The 26,550-nt window shown below is 48.0% G+C and overlaps 1 protein-coding gene across 6 annotated transcripts in view; it reads right to left on the reverse strand.

The window, feature by feature from the left end:
* The window catches only part of Cyfip2 (cytoplasmic FMR1 interacting protein 2), a 119,022-nt gene that overhangs the window by 53,948 nt on the left and 38,524 nt on the right, over positions 1–26,550 (reverse strand). For 4 of the 6 annotated variants that reach the window (XM_037200883.1, XM_037200882.1, XM_028864242.2 and 1 more), the window contains exons 9-22: positions 25,905–26,009; positions 23,782–23,873; positions 21,765–21,882; positions 17,849–17,968; positions 17,276–17,401; positions 13,810–13,976; positions 12,990–13,137; positions 10,826–10,900; positions 9,664–9,817; positions 7,956–8,112; positions 7,432–7,528; positions 5,991–6,067; positions 2,447–2,555; positions 368–487 (exon numbers count right to left, since the gene is read on the reverse strand). In XM_037200883.1, coding sequence (XP_037056778.1) covers positions 368–487; positions 2,447–2,555; positions 5,991–6,067; positions 7,432–7,528; positions 7,956–8,112; positions 9,664–9,817; positions 10,826–10,900; positions 12,990–13,137; positions 13,810–13,976; positions 17,276–17,401; positions 17,849–17,968; positions 21,765–21,882; positions 23,782–23,873; positions 25,905–26,009 — 1,665 coding nt within the window. The remainder of the gene's footprint in view (positions 1–367; positions 488–2,446; positions 2,556–5,990; positions 6,068–7,431; positions 7,529–7,955; positions 8,113–9,663; positions 9,818–10,825; positions 10,901–12,989; positions 13,138–13,809; positions 13,977–17,275; positions 17,402–17,848; positions 17,969–21,764; positions 21,883–23,781; positions 23,874–25,904; positions 26,010–26,550) is intronic. The other 2 variants (XM_028864240.2, XM_028864239.2) reach the window with 1 other exon arrangement.

Consider the following 26,550-nt stretch of genomic DNA (forward strand, 5'->3'; position numbering starts at 1 on the left):
CACCATTTCATGATGAGGACACAGCAGAACAACCAGCCAGCTGTAGAGCCCTCTCAGGCCCTCAGCAACAGCATGCCCTTCAAGTGACCTTGTGCTGCTTTCTCTAGCCTATGGGGACTCTGCCTGCTTGTGCTATTCTGTAGAGCCTAAGGACATAGCCAAACAGGGATACTCTGAACTCAAGGAAATTCTTCTCCATGCCCCAGACCTGCCTGACAGTCCATAAGGATGGTAAAATCATTTCCATTCTATTCACTTTTTTTCCCCCAGCCACTCTGGTCAGGTGTGAAAGACAACCCCTGCTACAACCATTTCCAACTAGGCATCAATCCGAGACATCCCTGAAGGAAAGCCTACAGTGTCTTACCACAATAGAAGTCAGATCTTCACTCTCAAAGCGGCTGATGGCCTGGTCCAAGGATTTGTACATGGCAGCAGAAATCCGCTGAGTGATGAGTCTGTTCAAGTCAATTGATCTACCCAACAGCTGAAAGGCAGAGGGTGGTGAGGGGGGTTTTACTTAATATCTACACAGATGTCTGACAACTCAATATTGTGTATTGGTAGGAAACTGTACTAGAATTCTAAGGAGCATTACAGGGACAAGGGCTGACTATATGTAGACTGTAGATGGCATCATGAAATCTCTTCAAGTGGTCATTCTATGTAACTTTTCAATCTTTGTGTATATTATATGTGTGTATGGTATATGTGTAATGGGTATGAGTGCTTGTGGGAGTGTGGACATGAGCATGTCACAGCATGAATGTGGAGGTGAGAGGAACCGTGGGTGCTGGTCCTCACCCTGCACTGTGTTTCAGGGCAGGGTCTCTTGCTAGCTGCTTGAGTATGCCAGGCCCTCAACCTTCTGGAGACGTGTCCATCTCCAGTCTTACTGTGACAGTGCTGGAATTATAGATGCAAGCGACTGTATCTGGCTTTGCACTGGGGATCTGAATGCAGGCCCTCACTCCTCTGAGGCATCTCCCCAGACCTTTTGTTTTGATTTTATAAGAGAATGTCTTTGTCCTTAGGTAATACTGGCTGAGATGTGCATGGTGAAATTTCCTGACAACTGCAATTACTCATAAAAATTTTAAAGAAAATGTATGTGTAGTAACACATGCGCATCATTTATACACATGATCGCCGTAATGTTTGTGAGAGAAGATACACACACGAGAAAGAAAAAACCAAACTCAATATGGTGAAATACTCATCGCCATGAATCTGGCTAGCCTGGAGACAGTTGTGCACCTTCCTGTTCTGACTTCTCTGAAGGCTTTGCATAACACCCACTGAGGTAAAATACAACTTATTCAGGCTGTGGGAAGAGGCTTGGGGCAAGCGCCGACCTCTGGGGAAGGCTTCTGCTGACACCCTAGATCCAACCCTGAGGTTCATCCTGTGTCTTCCTGTGTTCTATTCAGAGTTTCCAGGGAGCAGCAGCCACCTGAGCAGTGGCCTACTTTGTGTCCTCGTGGGAGCGATTTTAAAAGCAAGCATACAAAGAGCTGATTAAAGGGTGGGAAAATATAGCTTAAGATAATTTCCACTGGGACCCACATGGATATTATTGCAGATGTTATGAAGACAACAGCAACCATTTACTGAGTACCTGCTGGGTCGCTGTGTTTTGCTAGGTGCTAAGTGATTCCTCTTTTAAGTATTACCTATCACAGGATAAATTTCCTCCTAACAGATCAAGGTCCCACAGGGGGTCCTGTGGCTGACTCTGGTGCCACTGCAACTGATCACGCTCGTCTACTGAGCCTTGTTTTTTTTCTCTCCTGTGACTGGACGCTGGCCATGGATGTCCAGGGCTTTCAACAGACTCTTTACTGTTCCTCTCGGCATCTTCTTGGCCTCAGCTCTGTTCCATCACAGAGACGAAGGACCACAAAACCACCACACAGGGATCACGGCACACAGGCTGGTTGGCTACCTGTTTGGCCACCAGCGGAGAGGGTTTGGGGGTCTGTGGTGGTACCTGTTGTGCCTTTCTAGCTCAGATTAGCATTTTACATGGAGATGGGTATCCTTGTCCCCAGCAAGGGTTTCCCCCAAGTCTGGGGACAAATGTTAACAGAAACCGCGGCATAAAAACAAACCAGTTTTGAGCTCTCACTTAGCTTGATGCAGTTCATTTAAAGGGGTTGCAGCCCTTTGTGTTTATTTCAGGGGTGGGTCTACCTGTCTCTGTGTGATGGTGGTGATGAAGAAAGGAATCTGCTCAGGATGGCAGGCCACGGTGGTCACTGCTTCTCAGGGGCTGGCAGAGAGGAGCCAGGAAGTCTACAACCTGCACCAAAGGATGCTCACTACTGTGTGTAAGGTTCTGAGGCTGCTATGTCTGGGTGCAGACCCAAGGCAGACAGGAAAGTCCAGAGTATCTCCAGAGTCTGTTCCTCCCATCCCTCCCCATGATGGCTTTCTCCCACCGTACCTGGACATGTCTCTGTTTTAGCAGCGTCTCATAGCGGTTGGATGGTGGGTACGGAATGATCACTCCGTAATTCTTACATTCAGCTCTAAAACGTTTATCCAACAGGACACTGGAAGGGAGCAACATGAAACAGGTTCACTGAACACGGTGGCAAATGGTTTCTCAACAGCTCAGCCACCTCTATGCCAGACCACGAGGTCCACCCAGGAAACATGATCATAAATATCTCAAACATAACTGTGTCTGCTCTGGATACAATTCCCTGCATTTCTTTCTGGTCATAGGAGCTCACTATGTGAAATGGAATTTCTAAGTTAAAGACTGGCAGCCCAGGATGGAGACCATCATTCTTTTTTTCACTTATGACAAAAACAACTGAGTGTGTCCTTAGTATATCCCAGTGATAATTCTGGGTACCAGGGATAACAAGGTCCTTCCTGTCCTCAGTGTACTGACTTTCCAGTAGATAGACTGATAGAGCAAGCAAAATGATAGAGGAAACAAAATGGTTTGAAATAGGAATCATGTGCACAGTGTTTACCATTGACTAGATAACACATACCTACATACATACACGTATACACACAAACTCATATATACACATCACATACAGATACAAACACACACACATTCACATACATGGACACACATACACACACACATGCCCATATATGCATACACATGTGGTTATTTTCAGTGTCACAACAATCATGTGTACTATTTTTATCCTCCACATTCAGATCAATAAAACAGGTTCATTTGGAGTTAGGAATTATGGGAAGTCTCTGCATGGGGGTTTTGTGAGACAGAGGCTGAATGGAAATGATAAGGCCAGGGTAAGGTTATTGCACACAAAATAAGCTTGGTCTGTTTGAGAGAAGGAAAGTCAGTTGGGGTAGATAAAGGGAAGAAGGTTTTAGGAAAACAGGTTCATTACATCAGTCTACGAGCCAGATCTTGTGGGACCACAGAACCCTTATAGAGAGGCAGGATGGATAGATAAAGTGGAAGCCATTTAAAGTTTTTTTTTTTTTTTTTTTGGTTTTTCGAGACAGGGTTTCTCTCTGTAGCTTTGCACCTTTCCTGAATCTCGCTCTGTAGATCCAGAACTCACAAAGATCCGCCTGGTTCTGCCTCCTAAGTGCTGTGATTAAAGGCATGCGCCACCACCACCTGGCTCCCATTTAAAGGTTTTAAGTGAGAAAGAGACATATTTAAACTTGCACTGTACAAAGTAGCAGCCACCAGCCACAGTGCCTATGGAATGTCTTAAATGAGGCAGGCCCAGACTGAGGTCCATTGCCATATACACACGAGATTTACAAGGCCTTGGAGAAAGCAGAGATATCTCTTTAATAATATTTACACTGATTCCATGTTGAAATTTTAGTGGCTTCTGCTTGTTGAATTAAATAAAGCATAATATTAAAATGTCAGCTGTTTCTTTCCCTCATTAAAATACGGCTGCTAAAATACCGAAGAGGGCATAGGTTGCTCCCACTTGAGGCAGCGTTTTATTTCAGATGCATGGGATTGGCCTGTGCTACCCTTTCTGCCTAGAGCTTTCTCTCAATTTTCCAGCTTCTTCCAATTTCCACTCCTTTGAAAAGCTCCCACCTTGCAGGGAAAGTTGTTGAGGGCTATTTTTCCTTCCTTTTTTCCTTCCTTCCTTCCTTCCTTCCTTCCTTCCTTCCTTCCTTCCTTCCTTCCTTTCTTTTTGGTTTTTTTGAGACAGGGTTTCTCTGTGTAGTTTTGGTGCCTGTCCTGGGTCTTGCTCTGTAGACCAGGCTGGCCTCTAACTCACAGAGCTCCACCTGGCTCTACCTCCCGTGTGCTGGGATTAAAGGCGTGCATCACCACTGCCCCGGTGAGGGCTATTTTTCAAATGGGGATATATATTTTTAAAGATGAATTCTTATCTCTGTGTGTTACACATACACACACACACACACACACACACACACACACGCACGCACGCGCGCGCGCGCGCCTGTGAAAGCCAAAACCAGGTAATGGACCAACCTGGAGTTACTGGTAGTTGTGAACTATTTGCTGTGGGTACTGGGAATTGAACTCGGGCCCTCTGGAAGACCATCAATAACCACTAAGCCATCTCTCCAGCTCCCAAGATGAGGAGAATTTATTAAGTATAGAGAGTCCTCAGGATGGGACATGCCTGCGCTTGTTTACACAGACAATATCAGCATATTCAGGACCAGCATTGTCTTAGAAATGCTGCCCTCCCTTCTGAAACTGCATCCTACCTGATCTGCCCACACCTATGAAGCAACTACTTAGTGATGGATGTATCTTTGTGCTTTCTCTCTGCTTATCGTTTAGAAGTCATTCCCTTTAGTCAGTGCAGATCTTGTGTAATCACCTCGTGTGCACTGCATGTCAGCTCCTATCTGGATGTGTCAAGCCTGTCAAAGAAGAATGGAGCCAATCACTTCCATAGGGGGAAAAAGCAACTGAGCGAGGGCCTCGCTCTTGGGATTGCTGATTAGTCCATCCGGACCTCCACCAGGAACCACAATACTTTCATATAAATGCACTTTGCTTCATGATAGCACCATTGCAAGGTTTTGTTGTTTTGTTTTGTTTTTTTGTTTGTTTGTTTTTTCGAGACAGGGTTTCTCTGTGTAGCTTTGTGCCTTTCCTGGAACTCGCTTTGTAGACCAGGCTGGCCTCGAACTCACAAAGATCCGCCTGGCTCTGCCCCCCGAGTGCTGGGATTAAAGGTGTGCACTACTATCGGCCGGCAAAATGTCTTTATTTTATGTTTGAGGTTTAAAGGCACACGCCACCACTGCCTGGCCACAAGTTTTTTAAAACCCAGGAATTCAATAGGGACAGGGGGCCGGGGTGTGAGTTAAATCAGTATCTTCCAGGAAATACCGATACACCTAAAAAACCTGATGCATCTCCAACTCAAACTTCTCCACACGCCCATCCGTACACACTTTAAATACATTCTCTGTGGATTTATATTTTCAAGGAGTGAAGTTGAAAAATAAAAATCAAGTCAAGCTGTGCTTCTGAAACCATTTCGTGGCAGTATATCCCTCTCCAGGACCTTCAAGGTTTATGGTGCCAGGGCACACTACCCGCCCTCTAGTGGCCTGGATGGGCCACTGCCATGGAGTAACTAAAGCTTCTCAGCTGCCAGGTGAAGGCACGCAAGCTATTATTTTTGTACTTCCTCCACCAAGGCTTTGGCAAGAAGTTCCCTTTGCCTGCACATTCTGGACCCATCCTTCACTTTGTTTAACTTAACTCCCTAGACACTGCTTCCTTAAGATGGCCTCGACCAGCTCAGGTTTACCATATATTCACGAACTTTCTTCATTACTTTCCTTCTGTTGAACTGTGGACCTCATGGATGTACACTATCTACCTATTCTCCTTTACAATGTGTTTCAATGCCTGGACCCATGGAAAGTCCTCGATTTTCCTGAAGTTCTGAACAAGGGAGGAGAGGGAATCCCGTCTTCCAGGCACCAGGCTGATTAAAGGATGCTACGTACAGCCTAGGCTCCCCTACCTGCCGGCCATGGCTTTGTAGTAGGCGAAGATCTGGTCTGCCAGCTTGTAGACAAACTGATCAAAACACAGGTTCACCTGGTGAAGAGAAAGCAGGGAGGTCAGTGGTTCCTGTCTGGATTAATCGCAGAAACGTGGACAGTTGGGCCGGCTCTAGGGCAGGGTTGACTGAAGTGCATTCTGGGGCAGCAGGCTGGCTTTGACAGAGGTAAAGAAGTAACGCATCTGTGGCCATGCAGAGGCCAGGAGTTCGGCCCTTTGCTTTCAGTGTCTTCAGTTAGTTACCGGAAGAGCCCAAGTTCAAAAGGGCCCCTGGAACTAGTCCCCCACTGCTCCCGCTGATTGGTCAGGAAACGCAAAGGAAACCTCCCCCTCTCAGGACCTGATTACCCCTAGCAGCCCGCTAACCCGAAGACTTTGTCTCCTCCTTGTATTTGATTTTCCTTGCTCTGCAGAGTTAATTTTGAGAATGTCCTTAGAAACAGAAACGTCTCTTTCTTCAAGTTTTCCTTAAAATCTGTCTGGTTTTTAATGTACAAAGTCTTGCACGACAGTGTTTCATGATATCCACAGGAGACTATGAAGTTCGGAGGAAGGGCAAGGTCACACCCGACATGGAACATCAGAGCCACATCTCCAATAATGACCAGAGAAAAAAGTGGCCAAAGTGGGACTTGAAAGAGACTGGGCTCTGGCAACAGTAGGGCATGAGCCAGAGCGAAAGGAAGGGATCAGTCTTTGATTCCTCTCTATCGAGTCTGTAAGATGATGTCTTTATTTTTTATTTTTTTTTTTAAAGGTTTTTGTTGCTTTCTTTCTGAATCATTGTAGCCCCTCTCGTACAGATCCACCTGTCTGCTCCCATGCTATTAGTGATGTCTTTATTTAAAGGTTTCTGTACCTATTGTTTGACACCCACTATATTACACAGAGCAAAACCCACAGTGGGTGCTGTGCATGGTACTGGCTTTACACCCATGGTGCTAGCCTCATACCCAGGTACCGGAGGCCTCCTGCCTGGGCCTCTGAACCTCATGATCCTCTAGAGATAAGGAATCTACAGGGTCAGAGTAGGAGTGTTCATTTAGACCCCATGTCCCCTTTCTAGAACCAACTCTGAATTCTTGCCTAGATATTCCCAGCCCGTTCCGAGGCCTCAGGGTCTTTTCCAGAGCTCACAGCCTGCCTCTGGAGTAGTTTGATGGCATCATTTGCAAGCCAAAGTGTATATGCATGTGAAGGTCCTTGAAACCCCTCATGGTATATAGCACAGACTAGGGATGCGGAGAGAAAGGGGTGGGCCATTGTACACTCTTAGGGGTGACAGCCGCAGCAATCATGATTATTGGTCCCTGGAGTCACTGACATCCCCCCAGCGGCTAAGCACTGGACAAGCCCAGCATCTTGAGAGACTACAGGAATGAAGGAAGTGCGTCACTTGCCTCGGCTTCGATCTCATCATAGAGGAACTGCTTTTTGAACTTGGTGAGAGCGTAGTAGGCGCTGTCGTTGTACAGATCCAAGGGGTAGAGGACATACCTGGGAGGGAACACAAGCGTCATGGGGGGCAAGTTACACTGGCCTGGAAAACAGGAGGCATGGGTCATGAGGCCGATGGCTTGGAGTTGAAGACAACTTTCCGCCCCTCTCCCTGTTCCCAGTGCCTCCATTTAGGAAGGACTTGCTCTCCAGTCTGCACACAGATATTAGAAGCCCATGATGCTAATGAATCCCCTGGTCAGAAAATAGCCTAGGATAGCACTTCTTGGTTCCTAGAGATTATAATTTCCCCAGCATGGCTGCTATGAGATGGACAAAGGTACGAAGGGCAGGTGGGCTGAGGTGGCCTTGGGGCGGAGTACGATGCCTCATCTCTACTCAGCAGCTTCTACAAAAGAGCTCAGTGGCAAGCCCTCCTCCTACTCAGCCCCAGGAGCTCCCTGGTTGGCCCAGTCCTGCCTCTTACTCCATCATGGAAGGCTCTTTGGTTTCCAGGATATGGTCCGTTAGAATCCAGGGCATGGACATCTCAATGGGGAACTGGATTCGCCGGCCCATGGTTAACTCCAGGAAGAATTCTCGGAACCAGAGCTGGGAGAGGTCACAGCACTGCTGTAGGGCTTCTGGAAGTACAGGGAGAGAGCAAGCCTTGGCTTAAGAGAAAGCGCTCACACGTCACAGCGTTTGCTGTCCATTGGCTGTCACTGCTACTGACATCAGTGTGCTAGGTGCATGGCAGGCATGTCATCTTCAGCCCTTCCCTGATCTTGCTGTCTTGAGCCTGAAGCCAGCTTAGTGGCATCTATGGTGAATGGCATCTGCCAGCTTCTGGGACAGGGCAAGTTATGGGGGAGGGGGTGGTGATGTTTCAAACATTGTCTTCCTCCCCATTTCCACTAACCCCCACCCCCAGAGTCATCCTACAGAAGTGTGATTTACATACAAACAGTGTTTGTAAAAACACATCCATCAGTACTTACTTTCAAGGAAGCTTGGCTCCCTCATCTCCTGTGTGTGGTAATTCTGGATCCCTTACTGTTTGGAGATCTTGAAAGCCCAACTTAGGTCATTCTCTAATGGAGAAGCCTGGACTGTTTTTCACATGTGCACTGAGACTCCCATGTCACTGGGGTCCTACTTGTCTTTACCCTGCTCCATCCAACCTCTCAGAGAAGAGGAAGAAGAGGGCACAGGACTGAGGTGCAGCCTGGAAACCTCCCCAGCTAGGAGCAATGGGTACAACAGAGTTTATATCCTTTCTGGCCAACAAAAGGCTGATCCGGCGCACACTGGCTACAGACGTGTATTCCTGTATGATTCCCCCTCCTAACTAGCTCCAGGCTGATCCAGTGCACTAATCCTTGTTTGATTGCCCCTCTGTTGTTTGTTGTTTCTTTGGCTCTTCTGTGGGGGCCCGCCACCCAGCTGCCCAATAAATTACACACAGAGGCTTATTCTTACCTATAAATGCCCAGCCTTAGCTTGACTTATTTTCTAGCCAGCTTTCCTTAACCTATCTTGTCTACCTTTTGCCTTTCAGCTTTCTTATTCTCTTACTTCTGTAAATCTTACTCTTACTCTGTGGCTGGCTGGGTGGCTGGGTGGCTGGGTGGCTGGCCCCTGAACTCCTCCTCCTTCTCTGGCTCTGTGATCTCTTCACTCCATCTCTTGTCTTCTTCTACTTATCCTCTCTGCCTGCCAGCCCTGCCTATCCTTTCTCCTGCCTTGCTATTGGCCATTCAGCTCTTTATTAGACCATCAGGTGTTTTAGACAGGCACAGTAACACAGCCTCACAAAGTTAAACAAATATAACATAAACAAAAGCACCACACCTTAAAACAATATTCTAATACACCCCTCCTAACTAGCCACAGGGTGATCCGGTGCACATTGGGCTACAGATGTGTATTCCTGTACGATTCCCCTTCCTACTAGCCATGACTGTCTACCAGACAAATTCATTTGGTCAGAACGGGTGCAACAGAGCCTGGCCTTTCCTACCTCCCAAGAGGACAGAAAGGTTTTCCTTCTTGTTGTTTTTAAAGAATTCTTTTGCCCCTGGGAGCGAAATGAGCCTCCCCTGTGGCTCATGATTCCGTCTCTCTACAACTTCCAGCCCTGCCGCCTTGGTTGCCCTGGGAGATGGCTGGCCCCTCTTCTTTCGGAGGCTTACCGCTGATGTTGAGCAAGTGTGTGAAGAAGAAGGACTGCTTGTGGAAGTCCTCTATGGCGAGGACGATGGGTCCGTCCAGGCTGCTTCGGAGTGTCTTCTTGGAGCCGCTCTTGTCGGCGATGAGTGACTCCAGCATGGTACGGACCATGTATAGCTTGAAAAGAAGGGGAGAGAAGGTCAGGGTGGCCCTCCATGCTGAGGGAGAAGTTGCCCTCCCTTCCTACCTCCCTTGTTCTTTTTTTCCTACTCTTCAAGAGAACTGCCTTAAGGAAGCACTGATTTAGGCAGAGAACTGGATTTGGAGCTCTGGAAACCTGCTCTCTCCTTGCCGTTCTGGGACCCAGCACATGCCAGGCAAGCATTCCATCACCGAGCTTGCCACCCGCCCTTGCAAAAACCTCCGAGAGGCAGACTAACCAGCTTTGGAGCGTTCTCTGCCTAGGGCCCACAGTGCCCCTAGGTGGATCTGACAATGGCAGGGAGTTAAGGCCCATGAAAGGTTCCTGCCTGCCCTGCTTAACCAAGGGCATGGACATCCATGTCACGCTACAGTCACTCTCTGACTTCCCAGATGACCATGGTAACCGCATGGATGGGGCACTGAACCAGGAATCAAAAGAGCCAGGTTCAAAGCCAGGCACTGCCATTGACTTGCTGTGTGACCTTAGACGACAAAAGCCTCCACTCTGGGCTCCAGTTGCCTGAATCTAACAGGAGGAATTGGACCAGATGAGTTCCCAACCCAGTCTTCTCAGCTCTAGCATTCGGAGGAGTTATGCCACAGACAAAGCTCAAAACTGTACCCCCTCCCCGCCACCACCTGGTTTCTGAGCCTCAGTGTTTTGAACCTGTCAGTGAATGCTGGCGCCCTCTGGTGGCTGGGGCTGCATTTCACAGCCTTCCAAAGATTCTGGGTGGAATGCAAGTTAACATCCATACTTACACAGGGGGGCTACAAGACACTCAACTCCTGCTAACAGAGCGCCCTACATGCAAAGGGCCCAAGGGCAGCAGGGTTGTTCTTTCTGCTAATCTAGATTTTTTTTTTCACACCATTTGTCTTTGAGTCTGAGGATTGGAAAGGGCCTTGAAGCCAGGCTAGTCTGTTCCTGCGGCCTCCCGCAGTAGGCCCCCAAACCAACCCAGCCAGGCAGTGTTATACCAGGGATCGGCAGCCTCTTCGGCCCTGTGTGCCACCAGTGGGGTGAAACAAAGCCCTCGGGGACCACTGGCAGGCCTAAGACATAGATAGGAGAGAAGGAAGAGGGAGTGGGAGGGTAGGAGAGACAGGGAGGAGGGAGAGAGAGAAAGAGAGAGAGAGAAAAGCGAGAGGTATTGTATACAGTGGGAAAGCCACCAACAACTGCAGGGGCCACACGTGACACGCTCCTCCGACCTCCCAGCAACCACGCTACGCTCTGCTGCTTCTGGATGGGCCCGAGGGTCTCACCCACCATGGGCCTGGCAGTCACAGGTCTGCATGCCGTGACACCCTGTGCAGGGTCCCCTCCGTGGGGAAGGATGACCACTGTGGCTGGTTTCCTAGACAGTCCACCCTCTATGAACCTGTCAGTAGGCCTGTGCTAATGATGAGTTCCCCCAAAGAAAGGGGGCTGTGGTGACTGGGTTCACACCCAGCTCTAACCACTAGAAAGGTGGGGTCATTCTGAACAGTGTCAGTTCTCTAGCTAACTGTATGAATTCAACAGGCATTTAATCCACTGGGACAGGCTACTGCCCAACTCCATGTGATGCCTACATCTGCTGCCTTCTGCGGGCTGCCATGGAGCCCTGGGGTGGACATCAGGAGACCTGGGTTCTTGTCCCACCTCTACCTGGCACTCATCTTGTGACTTGGACAAGTCACTTCCCCTTTCTGGACCTCAGTTACCCCATCTGTGATGGGGGAGGGGCGAGTTTACCTCTCAGCACTCTTCCAGCTCTGGGGCTGTCTAGGAGTCAACTAAACACATCTGTGCTATCGGTTTACCCTAGAGGCACCTGGGGGTGGGGTTTAGCTTTTGGTAACTGACCGAACGACTTGCAGTTCTCAAACATCCACAAAGATGCATGCCCTCTCTCTTCTGTCTTCTCGGTGTCTCTAACCCCTCCATCTTTCTCTCCTTGCTTCTCTCAGATCTTGTCTTCATCTGCCTCTCAGGACTGAGAGAAATGCCCGAGAGCCATTCAGCCACACCAGGGCACTTGGAGTTAGAAATCTTTCAGAACTGTAAAGGCTTCTCTGGGGTGTCCCACATGCAGAAGACAAAGTCTGTGCACACTGGTCCCTGGAAACTGCGAGGCTAACAGAAGTGGTGAGAACCTTGCCAAACACTCACCTGCCCCTGCTCAGCCCCAGCCCTGCCCAGACACGGACACACACAGAAGGAGGGGGCAGAAAGGGCCTCAGATGGCCCGCTTCGGGTGATCCAGAGCAGAAACGGGCTTGAAAGGTCTTATAAGGAGGAGCTTCCAGCTTGGGGCTTCTGGAGCCTGCAAGACCCTGACGGTTACAGTAAGACGCATCTGTTTTCAAATACCACAGAAAGGAGACCAGGGAATACCTTTTCCTACATTGGAAGTAAGGACTTAACTCCGTGATTCCCTCTTTTTCCCTCCATGTAATTTTAAGACTGCCCTGGAGGAACACAGACATCATCTTATTGAGGAAGTTCCAGCTGGGAACTCAGGGTATTTCTGACAACCAGACTGTCTCTAAGGGGAGGAGGCCTGCCAAGCTTGTGGGTTGTCTCTGAAAAAGGCTGGAAAAATTAGGAAAGTGTTTTGTTGGCAACGTGATCTCATCCAAAGTTTTCGTTTTCAGAAGATAAGCAGAGCTGAGAGATTAAGATGCTTGCCCAGGAACATACAGCTAGTCAGAGGCAGAACTTGTAAGTTTCCATGCCAGGATGCCACTCTAGACAAGGGGGCTGTGGTCACTAAAATACAGACCGATGTGCATGGACTCCATGTTGGACCCCTCCTGCTCTGCAGAATGTGAGCTTTGCAGCACTTGGAGATGGCTGGGTAGGCAGATACGGTGCTGCCCCCACTGCTCAGACTAGACAACTGAGGCACAGAGAGACCGTGTAACATGCCCAAGGTCACACAGGTGTCTAGGACTAGAACCCAGGTCTCCTGAATCTTAGACCAGTGGTCTTCCTTTTACATCAAAACAAGACATCAGGAAAAACCCAGAGCAGCTACTTAGCCCTGCCCTTCCTCACAAGGATCCCCATCCCACTACCCCATGGTACAGCATGTCACCCTTCCTTGGTCCAACTGGCCTGGAGTCAGAGAAGCCAGGCTGCCCCAGAACCCCTTACCTGTGTGCTGGATGGTCCCACAGCACGGCGGGGCACCTTGATGTCAAAGCCACCTTTGGGGTCCTTTTCCCCTCTTAAACATGGGTCATTGGGGGGCTCTCGGCCTCCCTCCCAGTCACAGATGGTCTTGCGAATTGCCTGCAGGACACTGGGGAAGGAGGAACAGGGACTTAGCTCAGGTGTCTGCAAGGCTGTTTCCAGGCCCCAGAATGTCTCAGCATCTCCTGCATTAGAGGTCTAAGTGTTTGGGATGCACATTCATTTCTGGACCCACTCGGGGATGCTGTTGTTGGTGTTAAGATGCTTTGAACAAGTGGTCTCCTGTGGCTTTGGTGGCCATTGACTACCTAAGAATTCAGCTCTGAGCCATGTGGGGGACAGGAGCTTGCAGGACCTGGAGCTGGGGAGAGTAGGAGCAAGCTACAGGAACATCTCATTAGCATCACTAACTACATGGATCAAGTTTTAAAAAGAGCTTATATTTATAGCCTGTTCCCTCTACACCATGTGTGCTGAAGTCTACACATGGATTATCTCATTTCATTATCCCACAGCCATGGATACAGTGGGCACCATGATCCCATTTTACAAACAAGGAACTGACAGTCAGAGAACTCATTTGAATAATTCACTTTTTAGACAGCAGCAGGTTTGCATTCAAGTTCTGCATAGAAGCTTGGCTTATCACAAATGTCCACTGCCAGAGGGTCTCTGTGTTTAAAAGCCATGCTGGAAACTGACTGAGCTACAAGGCCCTCTTCTTCCAGCCCAGCATCCCTCAGTTCTGCAGTACCCTGAACGGGGCCATCCAAGGACCCACCTGATAAGGACATTCTTTTTCTTGCGCACCGCTTGCCGCAAAGGCTCACGCAATGTCACCTGGGCGAAATCCTGCAGGGCCGCGTAAATAGTGTTGCGGATGGCCTGGTTGAAGACACTCTCCATCCTTCCCATGAGCACCTGCAGGCCCTTGATCATGGCGATCACCTGGTGGGCATAGAGCAAGGGTCAGCCTAGCTATCCTTATCACCATCTGCTCACTGAACTTGACCACGCTGCAGGGAAGGGGGCCACTGGAGGTACCCAGAGTGTGAGGCTAGTGCCTCTAAAACTGTCAGGGGCATGACTAGGTAAGAAATGGTGCCAAGTACTCACAGATCAGAGCTCTGCTCTCTCCATCAGTCGTTATACTAAAGGGGAACTCCCACACACTGTGAGTGGCCATTATGGAAAAAGGATGGGGTTTTCCTGAGAAGCTAGAACTGGAAGTGTCACGTGATTCAGCCATCCTACTTCTGGGTGTAACTGAGGGCAGGGAAACCAGTATGCTAACTGTTGTACTAGTCATCACAGCCAGGACAGAATCCACTGAGGTGGTCACTGGTGGTGAGTAGAGAGAGAAACCGTGGTAGATACGAACAATGCAAGACCACACAGCCACAAAGAAGAAATTCCGCCATATGCATGACAGAACTCACCCTATTACATGGGGCACAGAACAAAACTTAAAATGAAAAAGAAAGAGGAGCTGGAGAGAGAGAGAGAGAGAGAGAGAGAGAGAGAGAGAGAGAGAGAGAGAGAGATTCAGTTGGTGAAGTGTTTGCATTGCAAGTGTTGATACCCAAGTTCAAACACCAGAACCCACGTAAAAAAAAAAGCGGAGCATGGTGGTGTGCTGATAGTTCCTGCATTGGGAGACAGAACAAGTTGGATTCTTGGGGCTCAATGCCCAGGTAGCCTGGTCTAATTGTCAGAGTTCTGGAAGGCCACAGCAGCCCGTAACGGAGAGGCGATGGCTCACGTGTACAGGAGAGCGGTTGGCTAGGGGGGACCATGTCCAGTGCTAGCTACATCACAGGGGGAGAGCTGCGGTTGGCTAGGGGGACCATGTCCAGGGCTAGCTACATCACAGGGGGAGAGCTGCGGTTGGCTAGGGGGGACCATGTCCAGGGCTAGCTACATCACAGGGGGAGAGCTGCGGTTGGCTAGGGGGGACCATGTCCAGGGCTAGCTACATCACAGGGGGAGAGCTGCACTGCATAAGGGGCTGCACAGTTCAGAATAGCTGTGAGAAAGGATTCTGAATGTTCACAGCCAGAATAATTAGAAGGGATGGATATGCAGATTAGCTGAACTGAACTATACGCACTGTGTCCGAAATGCTGACATGTCACAGTGGACCTCCTGCATATTTACAGCCATTTGTGTTACACAAAAATAAGTGACACTTAGAAAATGATACTTATATCTTGCTACAAAACCAAGACTGTGCTTCATGAAGCAGGCCACTGTCACTGACTGAAAAGCCCCTATCTGGACCCTTCTGTTGAACAGGAAGGATGAGGGAATGAGGGATGCGCTTACACCCCGGGCTTGTTTCCTTCTCTAAATGCTAAAGAAATCGAACAAAATGAAAACCCAGACACCCCCAAACAAACCACCAACAACAAAAATACTAGCAATTAGGGTGAGAAACCTGGTCAGAAGGGGAGGGCTAGTCCCAGAAGGAGTGGAATACTTTTGCTGCAGTAAGGTATTGTGAAGAACACTAATAAGAGAGGCATTCAAAGGTAGTCAGACTCTAAAAGATCTGGGCTCCTGGCCAGAGGTAAAATTTAAAAAAAAAAAAAAAACAAAAAAAAAAAACAACATTTAGACAGAGGCTAGAGAGCTGGCGCAGCAGTTAAGAGCATTAACTGCTTTTGCAGACCCAAGTTCGGTTCCCAACAACCATGTTGGGCCGCTTACAATTTCCTGTAACTCCAGCCCAAGGGTACTTGATGCCTCCGGCCTCCTTAGACACTCACATGCTCATTCTCTCTCACATACAAACACATAATTAAACCACTGAGACAAACGAATAAAGAAGGGGTCAGAATAATTCTAAACATAGAGTGGGCAAGGCTGTTGGACCTGAGGGGGAAAAGTCTTTGCAATTTAAGACTAGGTAAAGATTTCTTAGCTAGAATCCCCCATTCACATTCTGTAAAACGATAAGGTGAAAAACTGGACTCTGGCAAAATACAAAACCAGTGCTCCTCAAAAGGCATTGCCAAAAATCCAAAGAGGCAAAGTCACCAAGTAGAGAAGCAACACACGCATGATCCAAGTCTTGTGATGAGGATACAGACAGAATTCTCAAAATTTAATAATGAAAAGGCACAAATACAACCTTTAAAAACGGGCAAAGACTTTGACAGAACACACAGGATGAGAGGAGAATGGCCAATACGCACGTGAAAAGATACTTGGTATTGGACTCTGGGAAATGAGAGCGACAAGGTCAATGAGACTCATCTCCATGACCATTAGAATCATGGCCAAGATCATTAGTGAGATGGCCACCACCGAGGCCTCTGAGGGCACAGAACAATGGGACCCTCAGGGAGACTTGGCGATAATGTGAAATCCCCCTTGGTGTGGCTGTTAAAGGAACATTTACAGTGTGAGTGCCCCAGTGAAAAGTTAAAACTCAGCCAGGCTTGACAGGACAAGCCTGCAGACCTGCCTCCGATATCAAGGGAGTTCAAGGGCAACTTAGTGAGACTGCTGTCTCAATAAAAACGAACAGAAAAACCAAAGCAAAAGTGGGTTGGGGTTGTAGCTCAGCTATCCTGTCTCCATCCCCACAGCACTCGGGTGAAGGGTGTAACCATGTTCTACTTTATTATGAGGGTGCCGGGGATCCGAACTTGGGTCCTCACGTGTTTATAGTCACTGCTCTCACCCACCCAACCACCTTGCCAGGCCTCCCCATATATTTTAAAAAATGTATCCTTAGAAAATGTCACACACATTTATATTATATCTTGATCCTATCCATCCTCCCTCCCCACTCTGGCCTCCCTCGGGACCCCTGATCACACCTCCCTTCCAATGTCATAGGCTCCTTTCATAAGCACTTATTTATTATGTGTTAACCCAGTGAGTCCAGTTAGTGCTGCCCACACACATGGGCATGGAGTCATCCACTGGGGCACGGGGAACCAACCAATGGCCACACTCCTAAAGAAACACGACTCTTACTACCCCAGTAACTAGCAACTGCTCCTCCACGAGGGGCGAGGCCTCAGGAACCCTCCAGAGTCAATGACGGAACTTTAAACTAGCTGCATCCCTCATCGTTTCTTAGTAACTTTCAACAGAGAACAACCTGGATGAGAAAAGTCAGAAGAGGGCAGCAAGTTAAAATGACACCATTGTGGGGTGATCAGAACACCTCAGGAACCACAGGGAGCAGCAGTCTGGGGGCAGGTGGGTGGGGAGAGCAGGGCCTTGGCACCCACCTCCACAAAGGCAAACTTCTCCTCGCTGGTGTAGTTGTAGCGTGTGGCTCGCTCGTACTCTTCGGCTGTTCCCGGGCAGTCCTTATTGCAGAACTTGTCTGTGGGGTGAACCAGCTTCCAAGAGTACTGGGGAGAGAAGAACCAGCCAATGCCCGTCAAGTGAAGAATGGTAAGCAACATGAGGTGATAGACGTGGGTTTTTAAAAAATGTTTTTAAGGTTTATCTTTAATGATGCTTATGTGCATATGCATCTGTTTGTGGGGATGTGCATGTCAGTGTGAGTGCTCACGGAAGCCAGAGGCACCAGGGCACTTGTGCTGGAGTCACAAGAGGCTGTGAGCCACCTAATATGAGTGCTGGGTCCTAGCCATCTCTCTCGTCCCAGGGGTGGTTTTATTTTATTTTTTTTTAAGTGATGAAAATATTCTTAATTCAAGGTCATACAGTTCCATGAATATACTTAAAAAATGTAGGTTTCAGTTGGGTATGAGGTGTGGTATATGAATTAATGTTGAAAGGCAGATGCCATGTGAACTAGGTCAGTGTGAGGGCTGGCACCTCAGGACACCTACCACCTCCATGACATGGGCACTCCACTTGGATAGAAGCTGCAGGCCTCGAAGGGCCAGGTCAAAAAGCTCCCGGTACTCTTCATCTGACTTCTGGCTGTCCAGCCCTGAGCCTGTCACCACCTGAGAGACACAGAATTTCATATTCACTCCACGGTCCGTGTGTCTGAGGCTCTTGAGCATTGCTCCTCAAGTTCCCCTGTAAAAACTTTCCACTGTTATGCTCCCTTCGCTAGGTCGACTTGGCTTTGACAGTCGTCTTGCTGAGGCCCCATGTCTTGTAAGTGGCTGAGGGTTCTGATTCAGGAGGTGTCATTTTCGAGCCCTGTTTAGCCTCACCCTACAGTCTTACAGCCAAGGCTGTATTCACAATAGGAAGTGCAGACTAGTCAGTGACCCAAGATCTCTCTTTGCAGTGATATTAAATACAGGTATGTATGCAAGCAGTGACTTTCACACAACACTGTGACTTCATAGGACTCCTAGTTTCATGGTCTACTTTACGTACAGTGCTAATCACAAATCACTAAAATGATGTCGCAGCTCATTGACTAGCTACAATGCAATGATTAAAAAGATCCAACACAAATCTCCGTATGTGTAATACTCCATCCACACCATAAGGATGGATGTATCCACATGATATATATACACACACATATACACACACACACATATATCACATGAATATGTATAGGTAGTCACTAATGATTGACACTATCATTGTAAGTCTGTTTCATCACTACTGTCTAGCTGTAATTTCCCAAATTAACCCTCGTAGCAATGTTTCCATCCCCTGAAGACACCTGCTTGTCTCCAGCTGAGTAGAGGCTTCTGCCTTTTTGGTTCAGCTCTCATATTGCAAGCCGACATCTTTTCTGTAGCCTAAACAGCGTCAGGATGCCCACATTTTTGTTCTTTTAATTAACCATTTCAAACAGGACTGATGTGCTAGGCCAGTGGTTCTCAACCTTCCCAATGCTGTGACCCTGTAATACAGTTCCTCATGTGGTGACCCCCTACCATAAAATTACTTTTTGTTGCTACTTCATAAATACAGTTTTGCTACTGTTATGAATTGTAATGTAAATATCTGTTCTCTGATGGTTTTTGGTGACCCCTGTGAAAGGACTGTTTGACCTCTAGAGGGGTCGTGACCCACAGGCTGAGAATCACTGTCCTATGCAGTGTTACACTACTCGCAGGAAACCCGGGGCAGACATGTTTAGAAACACGTCATTCAAACAGAAGTCATGGTGCTGTTGACCCTCAGCTAATGTCAATGAATCAACAAAAAAAAGTCACAAAGGTATCTTTAGATAGAAATGGAGATAAAACCAGATTCTGTGCTAATAAAAACGCTGTGGCAAGAGGCTCATGAGAATTCTAAATTTCTTTGTGGGCAATGGCTTACAATTTTTGAATTCAGAGTTTATGGCATTTTGTAGAATGTTACTAGTGAAAGTCATGAAAACTGATAACATATATGCACACAGCATGTTCATTTGGCCCTATGTGTCTGAGGTAGTCTGCATCCAACAAGTTCAAGCAATGGTAGATGGGAAATATTGGGGGGAAATGCTGTATCTATATATGATCTTGATATTATCCCCTAAATACAGCAAAACAACTATTTATGATGTGATGGTTAGTTTTCATTGTCAACTTGGCACAACCTAGAGTCACCTTAGGAGGGTGTCTCAATGGGAGATTGTCTACATTGCGTCAGTTTTGTAGGTATGTCCATGGGGATCATCTTAATTAAGTTAATGGATATGGGAAGATCCAGCCTACACTGGGCAGCACCATTCCCTGATCAGGAGGTAATGAATTGTGTATTAGAGATTGAGCTGAGCATAAGCAAGCACGCCAGAGAGCAAGCATGCATTCATTTCTTTCTCCTCTTAACTGTGGATGTGATGTGAATAGCTGTCTCAAGCTCTTACCTCTGTGGCTTCCTCAAAGTGATGATGGGCTATGACCTGGAATTGTGAACTGAAATAAAATCTTTATTCTTTAAGTCGCCTTTTCTCAAGAGTATTTTATCATAGTAACAGAGATGAAACTAGGTTATATGACACTAGGTTATTATTTGCACATTGTATTAGGTCTTATAAAAATAGAGACAATTTATAATATATTCAAGTATGCAAATAGGTTATATGAAAAAAATGACTTTCACAAGGGACTGGAGCATCTGTAGACTCTGGTGTTAGTAGTATATCCTGTAGCAATCACACATGAATACCAAGAGGTAATTTAATAAAAAATTATCTTTGGCCAGAATTAGTCTCAGATGGCACAGACACGTGACCAGGAATTCCAGCCTCAGGATTCAGAACAGACGATTCTCCTGCTTATGTCAGTTGACCAGCACATTTGCTAAGAAAGCTACAGGTTTAGACTCGGCCTGGTCCTTGTGGGCTCCGAGGCTACTGACCATACTGCCTGTATTTGTCAGACTGACCCTATTTCAAATGAGCTAGGTTATGATCACCGGTTATGATCTTCCTGAGCTGGGGTTTGGGAAAAGATGATCACTATGGCCATTGGCCACACGGTGGAGCCAGTAAGCAAATGTGGCTTCTTCCACAATGTGGGAGCGCAGATTCAGGACCCATGGGGGCTTAAACAGCACATCTTATGTATCTGTGAGAAAGGTATCTATGGGAAGGGACCCACAAAGATATATGACCATAAAAGTTAGTTCTGAGATGGTAGGAGTCTCTGGGATTGTTTTTCTCTCCTTTTGCATATCTAAGTTCTTCTTAGGCCTGTGAACCGATCACGCTCTTCTATTTAAAAAATTCAAATCACAATCATTGATATCATGAGAGATCTTTATGGTGCACACACATGCGGACCACCGTGGGTGTCAGTTTCTCCGAGACAGGCTCTCTTGGCTGTCTGCCATTGCATTCACCAGGTAGTTGGTCCACAAGCTTCCTGTTTTGCTGTAGATGCTCTGGTATTGCAGACAGACACGTGCTGTGGAACCACTCCTGGCTTTATGTGAGTTCTGGGAATCCGAATTCAATTGTTCTTCATGCTTGCACAACATGTGTGTTCCCCCCACTGAGCCGCCTCCCCAGCCCTTTGTGGCTTTTCTCTTCTCTGATTCCATTTATGATATTTTTGAAATGACCATATATTTCTGTATAGTTATGCATATTGAGATGGTGTTAGGAGCAGGAGTGTTCAGAACTGTGTCTCGTGGTGGAGATGGGATGAATCTTGTGCAGCTGGAATAAACAGTTACTGGGCCTTTACTGTATCCAAGACACAACACACATGCTAGGTACCTTATTGGTTATCTCAGTGAACCTTTCAAAGTAAATCCTATCATTACCTCTATTTAAAACATGTCTGGATTCTTTTTAATTTGACACCATAACTGTAGATATCTATGGCACACAGTGTGAAGATTCAACACATGTATACAACATGTGAAGAACAGATGTGCCCATCTGTCACCTCTGATGTCATTTCTTCATGTCGAGAGTCATGATTATCAACAACCGTTGTCAGTCTACTGTGTGACAGAACACTGTAAGCGATTCCTCCTACTTGGCTAGTTTAAACCTGTATTTTTCTTAAATATTTGCTATTTAGTAAAAGTAGAGATACCCCAAGGAACAGGAAGGAAGGAAACTATTTCTCTTACCTGACTGTACCTCTGTGCCTGCTAACAATCCTCTCCATCACCGACTCCCTGCCACTCCCGTCCTCCTCAGGCACTGTTAGCATTCCATCCATTTTGCAGATGAAGGGATGGAGACCCAGAGTCCAAGTCTGACTCTGAACTGCTTCCAGCAAGCCCACCCTCCGCCTCTGGCCGTGTGCTCCCCCTATCCCACATTGCCTGCTCTTCCTCGGCCTTCTTGTACTCTGCTGGCCCTGGAGCAGCCACGGAACTCACCTCGCTGTTGCTGTAGCGAGCCAGCTCAGAGATGAAACGGATGTGGTCATCCCGGATCTGAACCATCTGCTCGCAGATGTTGTACTGGGGGCTGATGCTGCTCTGAGTGCATGTCCATCTGGGGAGAAAACCACAGGATTTGGGTGGGTCCCAGCTCCAGGCACCTGCGTGGGATAGGCTCCTTCTGCACACTAGCTGTTCCTGGTCCTCAGACAACATAGTTGGCTCCCCTGGGTGGAACCAAAAGGTCAAGTGGCCGTCTAAGTCCCAGAGCCATCTCTGTAGGCACCATGACTAGAAAGGAGAGTCCGGCCTCTGCCTTCTCCAGATCCTACCTCCAGATCTCTAGACACCAGTGCACAATACTTACCAGTTAAGTGAGAGAGTGAGGCCCCAGACCATAGCCTCTCTATGGCCACAAAAGGCTAGAATCGCAGCCGAGCAAAACTGGGACAGGCAACTTCCCTGCCTTTCCCAAAAAGACCTGGTGACATGATGGTACCCATGCTGAGAGACGTCCTATCATTCTGAGAGGCGTGGCTGGTGTCTCCTCCCCACCTCTTCTTCCTTCCTTTTCTCTTCCCATTCTCCTCCCTCCTCTCCTGTCTTCTGTCTCTTCCATCCTTTTGAAAGACACCATTAGGAAAACCTTCCTGAATTGGAGAGGATATAAGTGAACAAAAGCCCTCACGCTCTGCCCCTCTCCCTCTGTCCAGAACTAGCGGCTCAGTAGACGGACCAAGAGAATGGGAAGCCGGCAGGCAGGCGAAGGGTTCGGACAGAACTTAGACTCAAAAGAAGATGCAAAGGGATTCTCAGAAGGAGTATGAGTGGTGATGCCCTCCTCTGACTTAGACTGCTGGTTTTTCCTTTTGAGCTACTTGTAGAGGAGACACAGTCACTCTGACCTCTTACTTTCTGCCTGGTTACAAGCTAATATCTGGACCAACAAGCCTCTCCCTCTAAGACTGCCAGACATGGTCTGAATTCCCCCCAAGGACTACCTAGGTCTCCAGGTAGATGTAGGTTGTAGGTCGAGGGCCCCTCTGCAGGTATCCTAGGTTTTTTTTGAGACAAGGTTCTAATGTAGCTGAGGCTGTTCTTGAACTCCTGACCCTCCTGCCTCCACTTCCCAACTGCTGGGATCCCAGGTGTTTGTACCATCCACGGGCTCTGCTGGTATCATTTTAATCCCAGCTACTAAGAGTGGCTGAGGTAAGAGGATCACAAATTCAAGGTATCCCTGGGCTACAGATTGAGTTCAACTTAATGAGACCCTAACTCCAAATGAAAGGTAGAAGGAGAAGGGAGGCTGTAGCTCAGTGGTAAGGTGCTTGCCCAGCAGGTGCAAGACCTTCAGTTCAGTCGCCCGCACTGCAAAACTAAGAAAGACACTGACCAAAGGGTGGCCAGCTCCAATCCACATGGACAGGCCACAGTCTCTTAGCTGCAGGTAATACGCATGTAGATAGACCATCTTACAATATCTTCTGTGATCAGAAGGACCGAGGCTGGAGCCAGATAACTACTGCCACCCTCCCTCCCCCCCAAAAAAAAATCCCTTCTGGGAGCCACTGACTCACTCCCAGGCCTTCGCATAGATTTCCTAGAACTATGATTTATTAGATGACACAAGGGGAGGCTGCCAACCCCTGTCACAGCTGGAACCATCCAGGCCACACCGCTAACCGCGTACTTACTGCACAGCCACAAAACCTGAACCAGGGTGATGACTGTCACCGTCAGTAGACTCCTGCTGTCCCACTGAGGGGAGGGGGTTACCGCAGAGCAGGTCAAGGGGCGTGGCTATGCTCTGAGCCCTTTAGAGCCTGGCAGCAAAGGGCCGGTGCAAAAGGGCTCAGAGCACCCTCGCTCTTCCCCTCCTGGTACTGCTGTTCTGCGGGAATCCACCTGCCCAGGGCTCTGGGGAGGGAGGAGGGACTGAAGTGGTCCCTCCGCTCCCTGCCCGGGCTGGGCATCCTCACAGGAGCCGAGAGACATTACGGCAGGCACTCACTTGGACTTGTTTTCTTCATAGTGAGCACTGGTCTTAATGTATCTGGCCAGCTCTATCTGCATGTCGCCGAAAAGGGGTACCACCTGCAGCTGCTGCAAAGGAAGCAAACAGAGCACGTGAGATGCCACAGGCAGGGCCCGGGGCTGACGTACCGGTGGGGTGTAAGGCTTCGGTGTGCCCCTGGGGTCAGTCGCTGTGTTTGTTTCTAAGGGGGTTGCCACAGGGTCTTGGCATCCAGAGGAAAGCCCAGCCAGCAGCAAACAGGGCCTTTCCCCTGTCTCCAACCAACTGTATACTTCAAGCAATTGATGCCTGAAAAGCAAAGTGGCTTGTCCCAGGTCACACAGGATAGATGAAGCAGAGGACCAGATGGCTGGCTTCCCGGTACAGGGTCATTTCTACAGCTCAGAAGACATCTACTGCTCCAAACTGGACTAGGTGGCAGAGGGCTGCTGCCTGGAGGTGGCCTTCCTGAGACCTAACATTGAAGTGCAGACATCTCCTGACCAAAGCCCAAGACATGTGGAAAGGGAGGCTGCTGTCGACCTCCATCTGTCTTTCCTGCACTGGACACAGGACCAGGCACTTTACAAACACTATCTCAGCCGAGCCTGGCGGCATAGGTCTATACTCCCCACTATTCATGACTCAAAGGCAAGAGGATCCTAAGTTCTCAGACTTCCCAGGCAACACAGTGAGACTCTACCTTTACAAAGTGAAACAGAAAAGTTGGGGTAGAACTAGTAATAGAAGACCTATTTAGCATGGACAAGGCCCTGGTTTTAATCCCCAAACCCAAGCACCAACCATCTACTATCTCCATCCACACACAACCAAGTGGGGTCAGTACCGTTCCCATCTCACCGTACTGGCACAGGGACTGACACACAGGAAGAAGCTAAGTCTCTTCAGGAAGTGAGACCAGGCAGAGCAAGAACTGGGATCAGAACCCTTGGCTCCAGGAGGCCTAGTCTATGCCATTCCCAAAGCTCCTCAGACAGAAGGCAGCAGAGCCGGATTAAACCCTGGCATGGGTAAGTCTGATTCTACCTTCCTTCCTGCTGGTGGAAGGCAGACATTGCAGTTTCCCAACATGGGGCCTGTTTTCACCTGGGGCAGCTCTAGAGAAAAGCTAAGAAATCAAGCCACAAGACTCCTCTGCGGACTCCCATTTCCCTTTAAATCTAAATGTACCTGGCCTCACCTAGTGTCTTCCACAACACAACAGTCCCTCAGGGCAGGGCTCACATCTGTAGGACCCAACATTAGAGTAAATTCAGGATGGGAATTCAGTTCCAGATGTGACATCTCCTAGCCCAAACTCCAAAGGCTTAAAATTTATCTGCATGTTTTTAATTAGAAAGCTTTGGGGCCAAATGGTCAGATCTCAAAGGTGTTCAAAGGGATTGTACTTAAGCAGAATGCTGGTGAGTTGTTGTGCTTAAATGTTGCAGGGAAATAGCCTGTCACGAGCCTCAGAGTGGCAATGATGGCAGACATGAATCCACTTAAAATTTTGTGTGTAGAGGTTGGAAAAACAGTTTAGCAGTTAAAAGCACTTGCTGCTCTTTCAGAGGACCTGAGTTTGATGCCAGGTACCCACATAGCACCCTACAACTATATGTAACTCTAGTTCCAGGGTATCCAACACCCTCTTCTGGCCTCCATGGGTACTGCACACATGGGACAGACCAGGCAGGCACAATACCCATACACATAAAATAAAAGTAAATCTTTAACAACAACAACAAAAAAAAAAATCCACCCTTTAGTCCTTCCATGAGCTCTGGGGCATAATAACAATTAACACAGGTGCACAGGTGTTGTCTTCTAGGATGCAACTCTGCCTTCCAATGAAAGATTCATGAGGAAAGGGGAAAAGAGCATGCAGGAAGACTCCCAAGGCCTCCAGTGGAATCCCAGCCGAGTCTGGAGGCAGGTGGGCAACAGACCTTGCTTTAGTGGGAATAGCTGGAGCCTGTGTTCTTATCGCTTTTTTTCTTGAGGGTTGTTAGCTGCCCATGAACCACCTCCACAGCTTTCTGCCTAATCCCTCCCTTCCTCCAGGGACCGAGGCTCCAGGAACTCTGTCCCCCTGCCCAGCCCTAGCTCCAGTCACTCACCTTAAAGAACTTATCGATTTTGCTAAGGTTGATTCTTTTCTTGGCATCCAGTTTGTAAATGTTACTGACATTTCCATCCATCAGGTAGAGGCCAAAGCCCATCACCTAGAATGAGAAAGGCCCACGTGCAAAACTATCACACCCCCAGAGCAGCTAACAAAAACAGAGGTCCATGACGCATGCATGCACATGTGTGCAGGCACACACAAATTCACTGGTGTCTCGTAGAGACACATACACTGTTTCAAAATCATTAAATTAACAGGAAACATGGGCTTAATTCAACAAGAAATGCAATATATTATTGTAATAGCCAGTCCGGGCCTGGGCTGTGCTTAGGGTTTAACAAGTGTGGTCTCAATTCCCACAAAACTCTTAGGTACCACGTGCTATTGTAAAGATGAGGAGCAAGAGACACAGGGGTGAGAGATCTTGCCAGTCACACAAACGAGCTGCAAAGAATTATCTGCAAAGGGTTTAGCCCAGGATCTCCCATCCAAATGTGCACTTAGAGGTCCACTAAAATAGAAAGGACTTTGTTGTTTCTGAGAGGTGTCAAGACACAGACACTGGAATATTGGCCAATGACCATAAAAGTCCCCAGGAACACCACAATGCAAAGGTTCCTGAGGAGTCATGGAGGACA

The sequence above is a fragment of the Peromyscus leucopus genome, chromosome 8b, assembly GCF_004664715.2.
Source record: "Peromyscus leucopus breed LL Stock chromosome 8b, UCI_PerLeu_2.1, whole genome shotgun sequence".
Taxonomy (NCBI): domain Eukaryota; kingdom Metazoa; phylum Chordata; class Mammalia; order Rodentia; family Cricetidae; genus Peromyscus; species Peromyscus leucopus.